General features: G+C 31.3%; 1 protein-coding gene across 3 annotated transcripts in view; it reads right to left on the bottom strand.

The window, feature by feature from the left end:
- 5-HT2B (5-hydroxytryptamine receptor 2B) overlaps positions 1-21,686 on the bottom strand; it is a 78,019-nt gene that overhangs the window by 33,569 nt on the left and 22,764 nt on the right. For all 3 annotated transcript variants that reach the window (XM_085480559.1, XM_085480558.1, XM_085480557.1), the window contains one exon: positions 871-1,103. In XM_085480559.1, the coding sequence (XP_085336685.1) occupies positions 871-1,103 (233 nt within the window). The remainder of the gene's footprint in view (positions 1-870; positions 1,104-21,686) is intronic.

Here is a 21,686-nt window from a genome sequence, read left to right as displayed (position 1 = left end):
TTTTTTTCTGTAAATTTGAACAGATAAATCTTGTCATTAATAAAACAGAACATATTTATTCTGTAAAATTAAAAATAGGTGCACATTGTATTATCTTTACAATAATTTAACATTTAAGTTCAATTAACACAACAGCAATATGTTAAATTAACACATGAATGTGTTAAATATTTAACACAAAAATTTTAACGGGGATCGTTTTTAATAAATTTTTCTACTGTATACAGGGTGTAACTAAACAAAGGTATGCAAAGCACATCATCGGATGCAGGACGACAAACTAAATCGAAAAGTCCTGAGCCATTTTTTAATCTGAGCTTTATTTTTGACGCTATAAATTGTTAAAGTGTGCCAATTAGCGCGTGGCTACAACGGAAAACAGCGTAGGCCCCGCCTTAATAGGCCTTAACACGCCTACTAAAGCGGGGCCTACGCTGTTTTCCGTTGTAGCCACGCGCTAATTGGCACACTTTAACAATTTATAGCGTCAAAAATAAAGCTCTGATTAAAAAATGGCTCAGAACTTTTCGATTTAGTTTGTCGTCCTGCATCCGATGATGTGCTTCGTATAGCTTTGTTTAGTTATACCCTGTGTATGTATATATATATACACAGGGTGTTATAAAAGTACCGGAACAGCAGAATAACTCGAAAAATATGACTCCTAAAAAATTATAAAAACCCAGTACTTAACATTTTTTCTAGGACTCATATTTTTCGAGTTATTCTGCTGTTCCGGTACTATTATAACACCCTGTATACAAAATAAAAACATAAAAAATACAATAAAAAAAGATAAAAAGAGCGATTACAGTCACTGAAACTGTATCGCAGACTAAATTTGCTAAAATCTAGAGAGACGAGGCTCACCTTGGAGTACATAAGGCTCAAGGGCAGACTAATCGCGATGCTGAGGATCCACACGAAACTGATCTTCAGAGTAACTCGCTTCTTGGTCTTGTTGCGGCCAAACTTCATCGGGTAACGAAGACTTAGGTAACGGTCCACGCTTATGGTGCACAAGTGCATTATACTCGCGGTGCAGAACAGGACGTCGAGGCAGATCCAGGCGAGGCAATAGACCGACGGCAGCGGAAAGTATCCTGCGAAGCAGCACAAAACGACAGTGAGGGGATGAGTCTTGTACTCGCGACTAATTAAATCCCGACTCAATTAGCGGCGTCTTGCGGCCCGCCGAGATAAATTTCAATTATCCTGACATTCGTTCTTATGCGCGATGTTTTATTCCGCGCGCAGCGAAACTTTTGTCTGCATTAAAGAGACTTTGATGCCGAGACGACGTGTTGTAAAATTAACGACGTATGGAAATTAATTGAGGTCTCAAAATACTTTGTTAGATATTTTTTGAAACCTAATTTTCAGATAGATTTTTCGGAAATAGTTTTCTATTTATCGTACACACAATATTATTTATGATATTTATATTTCATATTAAGTATGTTAAATTTTATTGCGTATGTATTCTGAATTATTTAATACTTGATTGAAAATTAGGAATTGAATTATTTCAAAATATTTATATATTTTTTTAAATCTAAATGTTAGAAATATATTTCAGGAATTTTCATTTATTGCACATTTACTTACGATCTTTATGTTAAATATTGAGTATATTAAATTTTATTGCGCATATACATATACTAAATTATATTTTACACTTTTGTGTATATGTGCGAAAATTGATTTATTAAAAATTAAAAATTGAATTTTAAAATCTATTTTAAATATCATGGCTGTACTTCGGAAATTGTTTTTTATTTATTGCGCACAATAATTTATGAGCTTTATTATTTAATATATATGAGATATATGAAATTTTATTTCGTATACATCGAATTATATTTTATATTCTTGCATGTGTACGAAATATTTAAATCACTCGAAAATTATTACTATTAATTAGATGTATCAAAACTGTCATTACATCTCTCAGCTTCTTAGCGTAATATTGCTTTATGACGTAATATACATATATTGAGGTGACATCGATATGTTGGTTCGCCGGTATGCACGATAACGATAGACAAGCAATTTGCATGCGTAGTTTGTTAAGTAAACTTTATAAAGGGCGTGGCAATTTTCCTTTAATCTTCGCTAGATTGCATTCGAGGCAATTCGGAGGGGGCTATTGGATATTAAATTTTCCGTTCCTCTTGTGCCCTTTGCGCGAGAACACGGCGGAAGTGGCGTAATATTATAGCAAATAGAAAGCTGTTATTTCGAGATCGATGTTATCCGGCGCGATATTTCATCCGCTTTTTCCCGACCTTTTAAATTTCCGTTTAATAATTAATCTTAGCACGGTAGCGTCGAGTCTCAAAACGCGTGTTTTTTTTTTTCATTTATTTATTTTTTTTTTTTAAGCTGCCAAAGGCCATAATTGATACGCCCACTTTTAATAAACGTTTTACATCTGACGGACACGGCCGCGCAAAAACTTTAGTTATCTGACCTGTCGGCTCTTCCGGTTTGTAAAACTCCTCCCGCCAAAGGTTAATCTTATTTTACGCGCAAGCACGCAATTAATGAGTGATGAATAAATACACTCGCAAAGTTAATCTTTATTTTTTGCAATTTTTTTTAGAATTTTACGCAAAAATATATCCAGAAAAATTTTATTTTAATTCAAGATATGTATTTATTCAGTAGATTAAAGTACAGGGTTTTATAGGAAATTGTTGAAATTAATTAGCTATTATTTTTTAATGCATGCAGTGATTGCGAAAACAAAGATTGTGTTGAAAGAAGAAACTGCAGTTTTTAATGAATATAAATAAAATGTTTGTGTGAGTTTATTTTATTGTTAAGGGTATCCTAAACGTCCTTGAGAAATCTGTTGTTTTTTTACCTGAAATTAGAGAACGCGTCCTCCTTTGTTAATATTAATACTTTAATTTGTACGGGAAAAAGATTTATCAATCTGCATAGTCTCATACATCTTGAATTCTTAAGAATTCATAAATCTGTAACCTCTTCCTCTTTTTATCACAATTTTTCTCAATAACTGCATGCATTAAAAAATGACAGCTGATTAATTTCAGCAATTTCTTATGGGACACCCTGTATGAACGTACACAATTTTTTTCTCGTCGGACAAATATAGAGAAAACTCGACAAAAAGTGTGGTTTATTTTAGAAATAAATTAGTCGTCCAATTCTTTTTCTTTCTTTTTTTTTTTTTGACAAAAAGAATTCCGCTTATTTTCGAAATTAAGAAATTGAGATTTTAATTTATTTCCGAAATTTATTTTGGAAATAAATTAGTCGTCTAATTTTTTTTTTTTGACGAAAAGGAATTCCGTTTATTTTCGAAATTAAGAGATCGACATTTTAATTTATTTTCGAAATAAATTAGTCGTCTAATTTTTTTTTTTTTTGACAAAAAGAATTCTGCTTATTTTCGAAATTAAGAAATTGAGATTTTAATTTATTTCCGAAATAAATTTCGAAATTTATTTTAGAAACAAATTAGTCGTCTAATTTTTTTTTGACGAAAAGGAATTCCGTTTATTTTCGAAATTAAGAGATTGACATTTTCATTTATTTTCGAAATAAATTAGTCGTCTAATTTTTTTTTTTTTTTGACAACAAAAATTTCGCTTATTTCGAAATTAAGAAATTGGGATTTTAATTTATTTCGAAAAAAATTTCACAAATAAATTTGTTATTTCAGAAATAAATTAGTCGTCCAATTTTTTTTTTACAAAAAAGAACCGTTTATTTTCGAAAATAATAGCCCGGGATTTTAATTGATTTCCCTCGGAGTACATTTTGACAGCTCGAGTTTTTCAATGCGGAACGCGTCGAGGGAGAGGAAACGTTAATCGACGAAATGTAAATCAGAGGGTACTTTAAAGTACGCTCAAAACAATGGTTAACCTTTGGAATCGAGAAACCTCCCTCTGCGAGGAATCATTAAAATTTCACGAGTGTCGTGCAAATTTCGCGTGGGATGTCGCATTCCGGAGGATTGTGCCTCTGGGAGACGAGCGGAAGGAATGTGCAGCAAGAGAGATCGCGGATCCCGCAACGGAACGACGAGCGGTTAATGCACGAAGGAATTAACGCAACTCCGCGTGTCGAACAAAATTACTCCTCTACAGCAAAAGGGGGTGGTATGGGGAGAGACGCCGTGCAACCCCCGAAACTTGCATATTCATGCCTGCCAGTACGGATTATCCAGCGTGTATATATGTATGTTTATACACCAGCGATCAAATATTTCGCTGTTTTATTAATGCAGAACCGTCATTCGGCCCTGGAGATTCGCGCGCGCGCGCGCGAATGCAGGTGTACGTCGTTTATTAGCGAAGAAAGGATCCGCTTATAATTTATACGCTATTCGAAACATTACGTTATTGTGTACGCAACATTCGCATTTACGCGTATGCACAATATTTACTTATGATATACATGTAATGTTTGTGTATGCTTATGTGTGATACAAGGGCTGAAATGTGTTCCGGCGAGAGAATGTTTATATAAAAGGAAAAATTTGAAAGTACAATTAAAAATAAATAATAATTGACCGCGATCTAATAATTTAATCGAATGATATTGAATTATTATGGAATAATTGAATGATAAATAATCGAAGATTTAATGAGAAATTAAAAATGCATTTTATGTACGATTATACATTGGGTTCACAAAGTAATGGAATAATAATTATTATTAATGGAATAATAATTATTATTCTATTATCAATTCTATACCTAATTTTACATAATGCATTATTTCAAATTTTAATTAAATCTTCAATTATTTATTATTCAATAATTCGATCAAAATTCAATTAAATTATTAGATTGCAGGTATTGTTCAATTATTATTCCATTATCAATTCTATATTTAATGGCACATAATGCATTATTTTTAATTTTTCATTAAATCTTCAATTATTTATCATTGAATAATTCGATCAAAATTCAATTAAATTATTAAATCGCAGGTATCGTTCAATTATTATTCCATTATCAATTCTATATCTGATATAATGCATTATTTTTAATTTTTCATTAAATCTTCAATTATTTATCATTGAATAATTCGATCAAAATTCAATTAAATTATTAGATCGCAGTTATCGTTCAATTATTATTCAATTATCAATTTTATATCTGATTGTACATAATGCATTATTTTTAATTTTTCATTAAATCTTCAATTATTTATTATTGAATAATTCGATCAAAATTCAATTAAATTATTAGATCGCAGTTATCGTTCAATTATTATTCCATTATCAATTTGATATCTGATTGTACATAATGCATTATTTTTAATTTTTTATTAAATCTTCAATTATTTATCATTGAATAATTCGATCAAAATTCAATTAAATTATTAGATTGCAGGTATCGTTCAATTATTATTCCATTATCAATTCTATATTTGATAGTACATAATGCATTATTTTTAATTTTTCATTAAATCTTCAATTATTTATCATTGAATAATTCGATCAAAATTCAATCAAATTATTAGATCGCAGGTATCGTTCAATTTCATTATTTATCATTGAATAATTCGATCAAAATTCAATCAAATTATTATTAGATCGCAGGTATCGTTCAATTATTATTCCATTATCAATTTTATATCTGATTATATATAATGCATTATTTTAAATTTTAATTAAATCTTTAATTATTTATTATTAAATAATTTGATTAAAATTCAATTAAATTATTAGATCGCAGTTATCGTTCAATTATTATTCCATTATCAATTCTATATTTGATGGCACATATTGCATTATTTCTAATCATTGATTAATTTGATCAAAATTCAATTACATTATTAAATCACAATTATCGTTTATTTATAATAATTGAACAATAACTGCGATCTACATTTTAATCGAACGATTGAGTTAGGATCTGGATATCGAATAATAGAATACTAATTGAAAATATAATTAAAAGTTAAAAGCAATAGAAAAAATGATAAATATTGAATAATAAATAATGGAATAATAAATAATAATAATGAAAATAACAATAATAATAATAATAGAATGATAAAAATGGAATAATTGAATAATAATTGCGATATAATAATTTACTTGAATAATTAAATTTTAATCAAATAATTGAATGATAATCGAAAATATAATTAAAAATAAGAAATAATGCATTATATACAATCATACACATATTATTGGTAATAATAAAATAATAATTAAAAGATAACTGCGATCTAACAATTTAATTGAATTTTGATCGTATTATATGGAATGATAAATCGAAGCTTTAATTAAAAAATTAGAAACAAGACACAATATAAACTCATTTTCTACGTATACATATATTTAATCCGCACATTATTAATTGTAATCGCCTGCTAATTGAAAGGGGGAAAAAGCTATTTACAAAATTGTGCTTACGGAGAAAAAGCAACTTTGAAAGAAGTTACAAGGGATTATAAAGAATTTAGCGTCTCTAAATTACCGAAGCGTCTGCGAGAGAAAAAAACTTAAAATTCTCGACGTAAGTACTGCGTTAAAGCGCTGCTTCCGCGGCATAAAATTGCAGAACAAATTAACCGGCGCAGCTCATTTCCGCTGCACTGTGGTCGAAGAGGAGATGCACTCTCTCTCCACTGGAGTAATCTAGAACTGTCTCCTTCCTATTTTTTTTTCTCCTCGCCAAGCTTTTAAACGAAAATAATAAATTTCCACTTTCATTATTAACGACATATCGACGGATCATATCGGTGACGCATCTGTCAACCAAATATTTTTTTTTTTTCACTCTCTGTCGAGGTGTTTAATTCACGGGGAAAACACTTTATTTTCAATTACGTGAAATCCAAAAAAAAAATATTACTCTAACGCGAACAAAGTCGTATCGATTAATTTGGAACAATTAGATCTTCAACGGAGAGAGAGATTTTTGTTTTGCGTTATTTAATTGAGTTTTAATTACTCAAAATGTTTATCTTTGCATAAGTAATTTTCTCTTTTACGCTATTTTTATTGCGCTATGCAAATTAAGAGTCGATCTTGCAACATTTTTCCAGTATTCGTGGAATTTTTTTCGAGAGAGAAGGTTTAAATTACTGTAAATTTACAATTTTGTTTTGCCATCAAGAATTCGCGTGTCTTTTGCGTTTAATTAAATGTCACTTCGATGATCTCTGAAATAAATTGAGAGCTTTGTTAATTTAATTGAATTTAATTTTATTCGATGATTTAGTTAGTTTAACCCTTCGTCTCGACAAACAAATATTTGAAGCTGTCAAAAATCTGTCAGAATTTTTTTTCGTTTGAAACAAAATAATAAAAGGCCTTTTGTAATTAAAAAATGTTATAAAAAAATTGTCATAATTGATTTCCCGTACATTGAAAAAGGGTGAACAATTATATGCATTGACAGAAATGTTAAGCTTATTTATATTTGAATTTAATTTTATTCGATGATTTAGTTAGTTTAACCCTTCTGTCTCGACAAACAAATATCCGAAGTGGCTTTAGCTATCAAAAATCTGTCAGAATTTTTTTTCATTTAAAATAAAATAATAAAGAGACTTTGTAATTAAAAATTCTGTTATAAAAAAATTGTCATAATTGATTTCCCGTACATTGAGAAAGGATGAACAATAATATATATGCATTGAATGATTTATTAACAAAAATGTTAAGCTGATTTATATTTGAATTTAATTTTATTCGATGATTTAGTTAGTTTAACCCTTCTGTCTCGACAAATAAATATCCGAAGCTGTCAAAAATTTGTCAGAATTTTTTTCCGTCTGAAACAAAATAATAAAAGGCCTTCGTAATTAGAAAATCTGTCATAATAAAATGATCATAATTGATTTTTTGTACATTGAAAAAGGATAAACAATTATTTGCATTGACTGAAGTGTTAAGCTGATTTATATTCGAATTTAATTTTATTCGATGATTTAGTTAGTTTAACCCTTCTGTCTCGACAAATAAATATCCGAAGCTGTCAAAAATCTGTCAGAATTTTTTTCCGTATGAAACAAAATAATAAAAGGCCTTCGTAATTAGAAAATCTGTCATAAAAAATGATCATAATTGATTTTTCGTACATTGAAAAAGGAATATACAATTATATGCATTGACAGAAGGGTTAAGCTGATTTATATTCGAATTTAATTTTATTCGATGATTTAGTTAGTTTAACCCTTCTGTTTCGACAAATAAATATCCGAAGCTGTCAAAAATCTGTCAGAATTTTTTTCCGTCTGAAACAAAATAATAAAAGGCTTTGTAATTAGAAAATCTGTTATAATAAAATGATCATAATTGATTTTTCGTACATTAAGAAAGGATGAACAATTATATGCATTGACAGAAGTGTTAAGCTGATTTATATTCGAATTTAATTTTATTCGATGATTTAGTTAGTTTAACCCTTCTGTCTCGACAAATAAATATCCGAAGCTATCAAAAATCTGTCAGAATTTTTTTCCGTCTGAAACAAAATAATAAAAGGCCTTCGTAATTAGAAAATCTGTTATAAAAAAATGATCATAATTGATTTTTCGTACATTAAAAAAGAATGAACAATTACTTGCATTGACAGAAGTGTTAAGCTGATTTATATTCAAATTTAATTTTATTCGATGATTTAGTTAGTTTAACCCTTCTGTCTCGACAAATAAATATCCGAAGCTGTCAAAAATCTGTCAGAATTTTTTTCCGTCTGAAACAAAATAATAAAAGGCCTTCGTAATTAGAAAATCTGTCATAATAAAATGATCATAATTGATTTTTCGTACATTAAAAAAGGATAAACAATTATTTGCATTGACTGAAGTGTTAAGCTGATTTATATTCGAATTTAATTTTATTCGATGATTTAGTTAGTTTAACCCTTCTGTCTCGACAAATAAATATCCGAAGCTGTCAAAAATCTGTCAGAATTTTTTTCCGTCTGAAACAAAATAATAAAAAGCCTTCGTAATTAGAAAATCCGTCATAAAAAAATGATTATAATTGATTTTTCGTACATTAAAAAATGATAAACAATTATTTGCATTGACTGGAGGGTTAAGTTGATTTATATTTGTTTTTTTTTCACGAATCGTTCATCTTTGATCGCAAATTGCGCGGAAATCGCACGAGAAAAAGAAAAAGAGAGAGAGAAGGGGATCAAACCACGGACTTTTCGTGAAAATTCGCCTCGAATCCTCAGTCGTGTACTTCGAACGAGCTTTCATAAAGTTATGCGAAACACGCGGATCGAGTTTCGTCGTTTGACACAGCAGGGGGTGAGAAAACGGGGGATGTTTCGTTCCTTCTCTCGTTTCTCCCCACCCAGCTTGCCACAGTCCTTACTTAGCCCACTGCATTATTAAGACGGTACCTACTCGTAGAAAGTTCCGCTGTATTATCAACGACGATAAGCTAATTACGAGAAGTCCGACGCGCTTTTCGTGTCCAATTTACTCGTCGCTTCCGTGCCTTGTTTTTTTTGTCTCCTTCCGCGCTTCGAAACTTTCTTTCTTTCTTTAACCGTCGATCTCCTCAGAATCTGATAAACTTTCTACGCGCCATTTCATTAAACCACTTTATCTTTTTATACGTCATATTTTCTCGAGAAAATTATGCGTCGGTCTCGGGGAAAAGAAAAAGAGTTGAAAAGGGAGTATTATTATTATTATTTTTTTTTTTCAATGTCTTTATTTCTTAACAATGATCTTAGCTAGATGAAAAATTAATATGACAAATTTGGAATTATATATGATTAATTTTTAATTTTATTCCGATTGATTTATTGAATCGAAAGAAAATTAAATTATTTGCAAGATTAATTAATTTCTATTTAATTTTTTTTTTTTTTTTATTAAGAAATCAATCGGAATTAAATTTAAAATTCATATAATTTTCATATTCCAAATTTTTTATATTAATTTTTTTTCGTTAAAGTAAAGTTTAGTTTTTTAAATTAATTTATTAAAAATTAATTTTAATCAAAAGAAAATTAAATTACTTGCAAGATCAATTAACTTCTATTTAATTTTCTTTTGATTAAGAAATAAATCAGAATTAAGTTGAAAATTAATCATAATTTTGATACTTCAATTTTTTATATTAATTAAAAAAAAATTAATTTTTTTAAATCAAAAGAAAATTAAATAATTTGCAAGATCAATTAGCTTCTATTTAATTTTCTTTAGATTAGATCGTGAAAAAAATTATTTTAAAACAAATGAATCTCTTCTATAGAAGATTACTCTGTATGTCCGGCTAATTGAAACTATTTTTCGAGGCGATCTCGATTTCGAAATGCTTTATCTCAATTATTATTGATTACGCTTTTCGAATTTTGTAACAGGATAATACATTTATAATACACTAATATCCCGGTTAATTCTTTTGAATTTATTACGTCATTTTGCGGAACGTTAAATATTTCGTTGTGATATAATCTCAATCGTAATATTGACGTTTTTCTAATGGAAGGCCAATTTGAGAATTAAATTTCGATGAAATCCAATAATTGCGCAGGCGGCGATCGAAAATCGATATCGCTCTTCTGCCGTCGTATCTCCGCTTAATGTCGCTTTGCCTGTCGTGTCAATTTGACACTTTTCAACCTTCCAATTTACTTCACCTTCTTCCATCAATCAGATTAATGCGTCGTTTCGAGATTTTCCCCCGTTCTATATTACTGTGTATCATCCCTATATGTGTATAAAATTTTGGAAGATCCGCGGATTCGTCAACAATGAATGCGAGGATTACGATAAGAGAGATAAAAGAATAGAAAAAGTAATAGGATCTAGGAACTGAAAAGAAAAATTCAATCTATATATTCTTGCGTATATATATATATACAAGGTGTCCAAAAAGATATAGTCATAAAAGAGGCACATTTTTGTGAGTCAAAAATGTCGATAAACTTCTGTCGATTATTAATTGTTGGAATTATTGATCAATTCATTTATTTTTTTAAACATACCAATTTTTAAAATTATTTAACTAAATTAAAAAACTACTTAATTAATTTATAATAAATATTTTAGATTAATTAAAATTTAATAAAAATTATTTTAATAAATAATAGTCATAAATTTAAAGGCTTCTTTTTCTGAGTCAAAAATGTCGATAAACTTCTGTCGATTATTAACTGTTACGAAATTAGTGATCAATTTATTTATTTCTTTAAACATACGAATTTTCAAAGTTATTTAACTAAATTAATAAATTATTTAATTAATTTATAATACAGTATTTTAAATCAATTAAAATATAATAAAAATTATTGAAATAACATTAATTTAATGCGTTCCAAATATTATACAATAATCATTAAAGTAATTGTTCAAAATTATTTTTCTATTTCCATTACGTTTTATATCAAGCAAATCATGGAATTTCTAATATTAATTAGTTAACTATTGAGAGTTGTTTACAGTTTACAATAACAGTTGATATAATCGAACATAAGTTTCTTGACACATTTTTTATTTACAAAAATATTATTAACAGGTCCATAAATTTATGATTATAGCTTTTGGAACATTCTATTTATTTATATATGTACATATATATGAATTTAAATTTCTCACTTTGCTCGCAACTGCAATCTAGAATGTGTCTCTCTTTAAAATTATATTTAATTGTTAATTTTATGTAAGTACTTCTTTTTTTTAATTAAAAAAAATCTCATCACTCATAAGCAAAATAGGAGCAAGCTAATTAAAAGCCGAGCGCGGAAAAATGGCTTCTCTCTTGAAAAAATTATTCATTTTTTACCCACAAAAAAAACCATCCTTCTTTGATGTCTTAATATAAGGTGATGCTTTTTTTCTCAATTCTTTTTCTTGGAAAAAACAAAATTTTCAGGAGTAAAGAGCGAAATTGCCCGAGGTTTTGCGAGTTACAGTATATTAAGAGAATGCTGCCGTAGTTCTGTTTTACCGACTTTAAGTTAGGTTAGGTTCACTTTTTATTAAATATACAGACTGAAAAATACTCTACAATGAAAGTACTGATAATAATGAATGGGAAGCGCTGTCCGACAACTAATTTTTGCTATTTTATGCCTCGACATCAATTCCGCACGCAAATATACATATACATAATTAATCCAAGTACGAATCTTTTGATACAGGCTTTTAATCTCATTTTTATTACTTCTGTATTATTCTTTCATGTCATCTCTATTGGGAGCGCCACATTTTGTGCACAAATAAACTGCAAAACATTTGTATTAAATAAGTATTTTTATGAGGTGATGCAAGAGGCCGATAAAAAACTAATTTTTTAACTTTTATTGTTTTTTTATACATAATTTATTTGTATAATATTATTATCAGTACTTTAATTGTGAAGAAGAATTTTTCAATCTGTATAGCCAATAAAAAAAACTCTTGAACTTAAAGTCGGTAAAACAGACATGGTCAGCATTCCTTTAAGAAATACTTCGCAAGGAAGTACTTGAAGAGGGAAACACACGGGACACCCAGTACACATTCGGCCGCATTCCAATTCGCACGGCGGGAGATAGAAATCGATTTAAAAGCTCGAAGTAGAATGGAAGCGTGGGATTAATTTGAAGGTACCATTCCCTATCTGTCTGTTTCTCTTTCTCTTTGAGAGAAAGAGGTGTTGGATTTCGAGGACTGGTAGACGGTAATTCGACGATTTGAAAACGAATTCGGGAACTTGTCCTCTCGCCTCCAGCACTCTCTCTCTCTCTCTCTCTCTCCCTATGTATAGATGAAAAAAAAATACAGTCGCCCACTATCGATTGCTCAACACCACCGGCTGCACTTTATTTTTTTACGGGTAAACTTTGTGCGGCTATGCGTGTCCGCATCATTCCCACTCTCTCTCTCTCCGTTCTTTTTCTGGGTGTCTTTACGCGCGTATGCACGAGCGTTTTGTATCAGTTTCATATTCTGTCGAATATATCTACGGTCAGCAGCCGCGCTCGCGACTGCTGACCCGCGGGATATTTGTCCGGGACCGGTCCGGGACGCGTTTTATTTCCCGGTCCGAGGATCCCTTCGGTCCGACGCGACGTCATAAATCACCGACCACTTTGTTCCGTTCGAGCGCGAGAATATCGGTGCCAGGTGGCACGGCCACGTGGATGATATTCTCCCTTCTTCTTCCGCTCTTCTTCTTCGTTCTTTTTTTTTTTTTCGCTGCGCTCCCGCAATTAACCCTTTCTTCCGTGCCTTTATTATTAAGACCGCTCGCGAGATATTCCTTGCTCGCTCTCTCTTCGCCGCGCGTGCTCTATTACGAGTTGAAAATTTCTAACGAGTTTGCGATAGGAGGTTTGCACGCGGAGAGGAATGTTAATTACATTGATTATCATGGCCAGCGCGACGTAATTATTATATCGCTGAAAGAACTAATAAAGTAATTATAATATATAAATATATATTTATATACTTAATATATTTAGAATATTTATATATTATTAATATATTTAATATATTTAATATATTTTTTATTTTTTTAATATATATATTTTTAAATTTTTAAAATATTTAGTATATATGCTGTGTACTCTTTCTCCTTTGTATCGTTTTCTCTCCTATCTCCCTCTATAGACCTCTATCACCCTCTCTCAGACAGTACTAATACTGTATTTATACTCCTCTACCCTGTACTAAGCTCTCTCCTCTGCCCCCTGTTTATCCTCTCTTTCTCTTACATCTCTCCTCTCCTCATATATCTATCATCTACTTCTCTCTCTCTACTCCTCTCCTCCCTCTCTCCCTCTTTCTTTCATCCCCCTCTTCTTCTCCCTCTCTCTGTCTCCCCTGTCCTATCCTCTCACTCTCTTCTACGCCATTGTCTTCATCTCTCGCCCTCTCCTCTTCTCTCTACCCTCATCCCCCTACCCCCTCTCCCTCTCTCCCCCCAATTCAATATAAATATATAAATATAAATTTATTGGAAATTGTCAAGAAGGAACAAAAGCAATCCACTCCAAGGAGGGTGAGAATCCGTCGACGCTTTTTTTTACGATAAATTGGATAATTGAACGAAAAAAATGGGGGCATTCGACGAAAGAAAATGGCGCGGCTTTGTAAAATTTCTCTCGCATTGATCGTTGTGACGTGACGAGGCTCTCTCAAAGCATTCGGGCGGAAAGCTCGAAAGTGCCCGGAGCGATCAAACTTTTGAGCGATTTGAAATATGTGTTGCGACTCTCGGGTCTCGAACGCAGGTCCTTCTCCTGCCGCGGGATAAACACGCGGGTTTCTCGGTCTCCTTAAATCAATCCTCGCCTTCGCGAAAGCGTTAGACTGATCCCTCGGATCAAAGAAAAAAGAAAGAAGGGGAAAGGGAGAATAGGTCGGGAAATGAGCAGGGGAATTCATTCCAGGAAGAGAGAAAAAGATCTTTTTTCTCTCGACAAGGATTGCGGAGAGGACTTTTCCTTCCGAAAAAACTTTTCTCCAAGACTTTCCGACTCAGTTTGCTCGAATCCATGAATTCTCGAAAATCTAGCTGCTTGAATCTGCGAATCTTGCTGTCACTTTTAATCCTATTATAGGTTTCAAACGGGAAGATTTTCAGGGAAATTCCAGATCCCCTGGATTTTACGTGGTTTTACCGATACTTGAATTTTTTTATTTTTATCTTAGAGAATTACCTTCTCTCTCTCTCTCTCTCTCTTGATCTTAAAATTCTTAATCCTACACATTCTTGAAAAGCCTGTTGTGTTTTCCCTGTTTTATCGACAAAATGTGAGGTTATTATAAGCATTCATAACTTTGTAATTAAATGAGACTATGCAGATTGATAAATCCTTTTTCTGTACAAATTAATATTAACTAGTATTAATATTAGGGCTTTAATTTTTGGTAAAAAACAATCCGTATAGGTAATAAATAGATTTATAGTTTATCTAACCTCACATTTTGTCGATAAAACAGAAAAAAAGAACAGACTTCTCAAGAACATTTAGAATTCCCTTAATGCGTGTAATATTTTTTTTTTCCTCTTATAGAACATAAATTTTAAATCTGAATAACTTGATTGCAAAAAAATTTTAATATATAGTTTTTTATATAAATATGTTTCATGATTTATTTAACAAATTTTGATACATATCTTTTATATTTATATTATTATTTCGCATCTCTCCCTCTCTCTTTTTCTGTATATATAGATATACAACTTTTATAATTTATGTGTATATAAAATATTATTAATGCCCCACCTTTTCCCGCAAATTGCTATTATTTATAAAGCAAACAAAGAGTTTCGCAAAAGCTTTATCACGAAGCACGGCTTTTCCGGACAAGTGTAGTGCTCGCAAACGCACACATTCTCTTTGCAATTTGTAACAATAACAGCGTTATTTTGTTTTTCATGTGTCCCTATTGTCTTTCATTTGAACCGGTTATGATACACCGGTCTCGCATCATTTGGAAAAAAAAAAAAGAATGATTCAACAAAAAGTTATTCACAGTTTGATACGAAATATCAGATTATACATTCCGTGTACTCTGTCCTATTTTCATTTAAATGTTCGAAGGTGACCTTCGCAACGACCTTGCGCGCCAGTTGGGTTTTTTTTCGACAGATATTACCATATATGGGAAGGGTCCTGTGTTGAGCGAAACGATCAAGTTATCCTTTCTTTTCGAGGCTTCAGAAGTGTCAACTTGAAAAACCTCGTCGACATTTCTCGCGAGAACACTTAGGTTTTAAGTTAGGCGTGTAAAAGAATCCCGTCACTTTAACGTAATACTCGCGAAGCCTTATTATGAGAATACTTTGCCTTAGAAAAGTGTTCCGTAAAATTAAAACTTTCGAAATATGACGTGTGCAATGATTCAATATATAGCGCTGTCGTCTACTTCGATGATGAAGAGAGACTTGATATTAATTGCGTAATTAAAACTCTTGTAAAACTTAGTAATTACACATTAAGTTTTCAAGAAATGCCCCGGATGACAATTCTGTCCCGTGATTAATTTTTCTTCACTTTTTTTATACACACTTGCATGAAAAAGAGAAAACAAAGATCAATACTAAAATAAGCAGATACATCTCAGCATTGGGGATGAATTTCGTACGTGAATCTTATGAAATATGAGATTCCGAAACAAGTTCGGCAAACTTTTATCGATTCGAATTTTTGCTTAGCTATAAAATACAAGGAAAAAATTGCATGATCTGTCATCTTTAAAATCGCTATTTCGCCGAATCAATTCTTTTCAAAGTCGGGAGATTCTGTTATCATCTGACCTCGCTTCTGCAGCTTGAAATATTCCATTTCCGATCTCTTATCATACGTAGAAGCTCCTCGTGACTCCTATCAATTTTCGACGAAGAAAATTGACTTCGAATTAGTCACGGAATATGCCGATAAATTGTGTCCGCTTGCCGAAAAGCGTATAAATTTTTGTCGAGACGTAAAGAGTGAGAGAGGGAGGTCGATATTTTCGCGGGTAGAAATTTCAGTCGAAATCTCGCGGAATTGTGCCGGGGATTGTGTGCAAGCTCGAAATTCTGCGCGATGTATTGACACATCTTGAAGAGTGAGAGAGAGAGAGAGAGATAGATAGAGACTCGTTTTCTGGCTTCCTTTTTCTTTTCCGCCTGATGGATTCCGGCGGATGGTTGCGAAATGCGAATGGAAAAATAGCTCGCCGCAAATACAAAAATACCTGTATAGTGTATATAGATCCTCTTTATTTCCCCATCTTGACATCTATTCTCCAGCCTGCGAGGCGAAAACGCGGACCTTAAGAATCTGAAGGAAACGATATATATAAATTTTCTCGCGAATCGTAAGAAATTCAACGAACCGAGAAGTCGCGATCGCGCGACGTCTAAAAAAAATTATAACTATGACTCTTCACTACTTACGTATGCACAATTTTTATTATTTGATTAGTTTTTGTCTATATTTAACATTAATTTTGACTATTATTTTACTTAGTTCCAATTTTATTACCGTTTCAGTCTCTCACTTTTTAAGGGGATCCTAAACGTCCTTGAGAAGTCTGTGATTTCCGTCCTGTTTTATCGACAAAATGTGAGGTTAGATATGGAATGCTTAGGATTCATAATTTTAACTAAGATATATGAAACTATACAGATTGATATGTCTTTTTCCTGTAAAATGATCCTAAACGTCCTTGAGAAGTCTGTGATTTCCGTCCTGTTTTATCGACAAAATGTGAGGTTAGATATGGAATGCTTAGGATTCATAATTTTAACCAAGATATATGAAACTATACAGATTGATATGTCTTTTTCCTGTAAAATGATCCTAAACGTCCTTGAGAAGTCTGTGATTTCCGTCCTGTTTTATCGACAAAAAGTGAGGTTAGATATGGAATGCTTAGGATTCATAATTTTAACTAAGATATATGAAACTATACAGATTGATATGTCTTTTTTCTGTGCAAATTAAGGTATTAATATTAACAAAGGAGGAAACATTCTAATTTCAGGTAAAAAAACAACCTGTACAGCTAATAAATAGATTTATAGTTTATCTAACCTTACATTTTGTCGATAAAACAGGAAGGAAACTTAGATTTGCTTAGGATCCCCTTAATTAGAGAATTATCACTAATTCAGTCGGAAAAATTTTGATGTAATATGCGCTTTTTATCCTTTCTATTAATATTAATTTTTACATTAAAGATGATCTAAATAAGACCGAAATGTCTGTTAAAATATTTTATTAAGTAATAAATAATAATAAATAATAATAAATTATGGTCGGCTTCAATTTTCAGCCCTTATTTTAATCTGTGATAAAAAAATTTATAGAATCGAGAGTCTTGCAAGCTTAATATTTGAGAGAATAAAAGGACCATCGGTCATCGCTTTCGAATATTCGGAGAATATAAAAATTTCGCAAAGTCGCGTATATTTGAAAAATCCCAGAATCGAGGGAGAACTTTTTGAACAAGCTAAAATTGGAAGTTTGCTTTTAATTATAGACTCCTTTCTCTGATTTTAACGAGTCGTCTTTAATAAATATAAATTTGAATCTACGGAGACTAAAGAGAAAGACCGAATATTCTACGTAAAAAAAAAAAAAAAAAAAAAAATTAGTTTGGAAAAAAGTTGAACGAGGGAACAAAAATCGTTCGATATTTGAAAGAGAAATATTTTTTTTTAAGTATCGCCCGAAAATTTGTAGGCAAAAATTGGATTTTACTGACTCATGGCGAACGCAAAAGCCATACTAAAGCGAATCTCGCGGTGCTTTTTACCTCATGTTTCGTCACTTTTGAGTGCTTAATATGGCCACCATCGCACCATTAAGCATGCCGATGTGGCCTTTGCGTCGCTGGAAATTTTGATTAACGGATGGATTCGCCGATGCATAATAACAAACGATTTGCTATTCACCCGGGACGGCTTAGCGATATTGACAACGGGGATTCACGTCCGCCATGATTAATCCATCGCAGATTTGCGCGGGAAATGAATCCCTGGATTTCTAATATATTACGTTAAATTTTATTTACGTTCTCGATAATACATTGATCGGCAAAAATTAAATTGCCGAAAAGTCGAGGCACAAAAAATTTTACGTGTTAAGTATAAATTTAAAAAATATTAGTCGTCGAAAATAGAAAATTAAGAATGCATGATTTATTATTTAATTCTTTAATTATTAAGATTTATTATTTAATTATTAAGAATCAATGTGTGATTTATTATTTGAAATAAATTTTTCACAATTGCGCTGAATTTTATTAATAACAATTTTAAATTTACAAATTTGAGAAGTAAAAAAGTTTTTAAGTTGTAAAAAGCTCCGATAATTATAATTAAAACTAAAGGAAGGACACATTAGAATTTAAAATCGGAAAGTAGAATTTAATTTTCGTTTAGTATTGTCCATTTTGATAAATTTATTTATTATTGCGCTGGTTTTTATTGTTCCCTTCCTTGATTTTAAATAAAAAAAATTAAAACATACAAATTTAAATGAAAAAAAAATACAAAATAGGATATAAAAATTTATTTTGCATTATTTTGTATTGCTCTGGATGAGAATAAAAGACGTAGACTCATCGGAAGGATATTCTTCCGAAGTAAATTATTATCCTCGAAAAAGTCGAGGAGAAGGGACTGCAAGTCACTCGGTCAGATTAATCACGTGATGTGAAGAAAAGCGACGGTCGCGACGCCGAAACGGTCAGTGACACGACGGCTTCGAGATATCGTGTCATTAATAATCCTTTTTCTTTAATGGCATTTCCTTCGGCAATCTCTCTCGCACAAAAGAATGAGCCACGAGGTCCATAATAAACTTTTTCACGGTGCGACATAATTTATAGGTCTCGCTCGCTCAATTTCTTGCGATTCGCGACAACGAAATTGGCGATTTTTTCGAATGCACGAATCTCTCCGGGGAAATTTATCTCAATTTAATTCAATTTTAATCTCCTCTCGTTGTTAAAATACCAAAATTTTGTCATCCTTATATGAAACCGGACGAGTTTAATAATCTGTAATTTTCGGGACATTTTGAGACTTTAATCATCGTACTTTAACTTTACAGCGAGAACGAATGATATGTATTTTTGCCAGTTAAAGAGAGAACATTTACGTAAATTAAAGAATTTTTTGTATCACCATACATAATATAATGCGCTTTTTTTTATTAAATTATCGCGTGCAAGTACACATCATCATCATTTGCAATAGCAGGATGGAAAATGACAGGTCAATCAGAAAAAAAATGATTTAATATTTAATATTTACAAACTCAGATTTATACGATCAGAGAGCGTGTAAAGTACATATTTTATCTTCATATATTCGACGCGATTATATATTTATAATAAAATTTTGAAATAACATACGTGATACGCCGAATTTTCTCGCTCGAGAAAAAAATCATTTTGCGAAATATCGAAAAATTTTACTCGAAAAGAAAAAAAGCTTCTCTCTTTGTTGCTATCTCATCCAGAGGAAACTTTGTTTTCGTGAAAAATTTTTTTCCAGACTTTCATGCCAATAGAATCAGTATTTAAAATGTCTGCAAATATCGAAAAATCACATTAAAAAAAAAATGTCAACGTGTATATTTTTTTGTGTTTACCCACTTTTCTGAAAATTGAAACGTCTATAATTCAAAAACTGTTTGAGTTACAACGCTTCAATTTAGCATAGAAGTAAAATAGAACAACACTTTTGTTTACAGTCATTTTTATAAAAATTCAGCGTTTCAGATTTCAATTTTTCAAAAAATGCTTGTTGTTGCTTTAACTTCTGTAAATTTTGAGATATCAAATCAAATTTTTTTACATGACCAAAATACTATTAAAAGATGTTTGATATTGAATTTGACGAGAATTTGATGAAAGGGTTCTTTTTAATAAAATTTTAAATTTTTGCATAAAATGTCTGTGCATGCTTTAACTTTCGCAAATCTTAAAATATTGACCTAATCTTTTTTAATAAATAAAATAAACAAATTTGAGAAACATAAATAAACGCAAATAAAAATTTTATAAATAAAATATTAAATTTGCGAAGAATTGGAGAAATGGTATTTCTTATAAAATTTCGAAGAAAAAACATGTGCAAATAAGAAAATTGCAAAATCAACTTGCTCAAAGAGGAAGTTTCGTGCGCGAGCGAAATAAATAAGTCCCTAATTTGCGCGTAATTTTTTTTGATCCTCGGATTACGCGCGTTTATTTTAGAAAGCGCTTCCGCTATACGGCCGACCAACTTCCGGCACGCAATTCGATGGAGCGATTCGAAGCGAAAACCCGTCGATTGTGTCGTCGCGCAGGAATTGGCCGCGTTTATCGCGCGCTTCCACCTCTACCGCCCTCTCACGTCCGATAGGTTATATCCAGTATTGTGTATAACCACGGGCGCAAAACAACCATAATGCGACGTAATCCCGCGTATGCGGAAACGCGCGGCGGCGACGGGTGCATTATTGCGACGGTAACGGAGAAATGGGCAGGGATTAACGATCGGCCGCGCAAATGCATACTATATATATATATATACAGAGTGGTTCAAAAGTCCGGCAACGGTCAATTATCTCCAAAAATAGCGTTCAATTTGATATTAAGTAAACAAATTTAATATTAAGTACAAAAGTTGTACGGTACAAAATAAGGCACTTGGTGACCTTGACTTTGACCAAAGGGTCAAATTTAGAGGTTATTTCGAAATCGCCTTTGATTTTTTAAATGAAACCTCTTATTTTTATCGCATATTCTTGCAGCTTATCTCGAGAGCTTTTCAAAACACTAAAACACTATAACAAAATATATTTTTATTAAGTACTTTTTGAATTATAAAGGTTTAAAGTTAACAATTTTTTGACATAAAGTGTAAAATATTCAAGTTTTGGTAATCATACCTTGATATACTTTTATGCACGGAATAATGAGACCAATCAATTGGTATAAAGAAAACACAGTTGCTTAAAAAGAGATATATGTAATTTGCAACATACTTTTATGTCAAAAAATTGTTAACTTCAAACCTTTATAACTCAAAAAGTACTTAATGAAAAGATATTTTATTATAGCGTTTTGGAAAGCTCTCGAGATAAGCTACAAGAATATACAATGAAAAATTGGGGGTTCCGTTTAAAAAATTAAATTGACCTTGAAATGTCCTTTAAGTTTGACCTTTGGTCAAAGTCAAGGTCTTATTTGTATTTAACATTCTTTTCATAGGACCACTATTTTTGGAGATGATT

This window comes from Nylanderia fulva, unplaced genomic scaffold, assembly GCF_048542155.1.
Source record: "Nylanderia fulva isolate GAGA-0341 unplaced genomic scaffold, ASM4854215v1 Scaffold15, whole genome shotgun sequence".
NCBI lineage: Eukaryota > Metazoa > Arthropoda > Insecta > Hymenoptera > Formicidae > Nylanderia > Nylanderia fulva.
The sequence above is the reverse complement of the archived record's forward strand: the minus strand, read 5'-3'. Positions and strand labels throughout refer to the sequence as shown.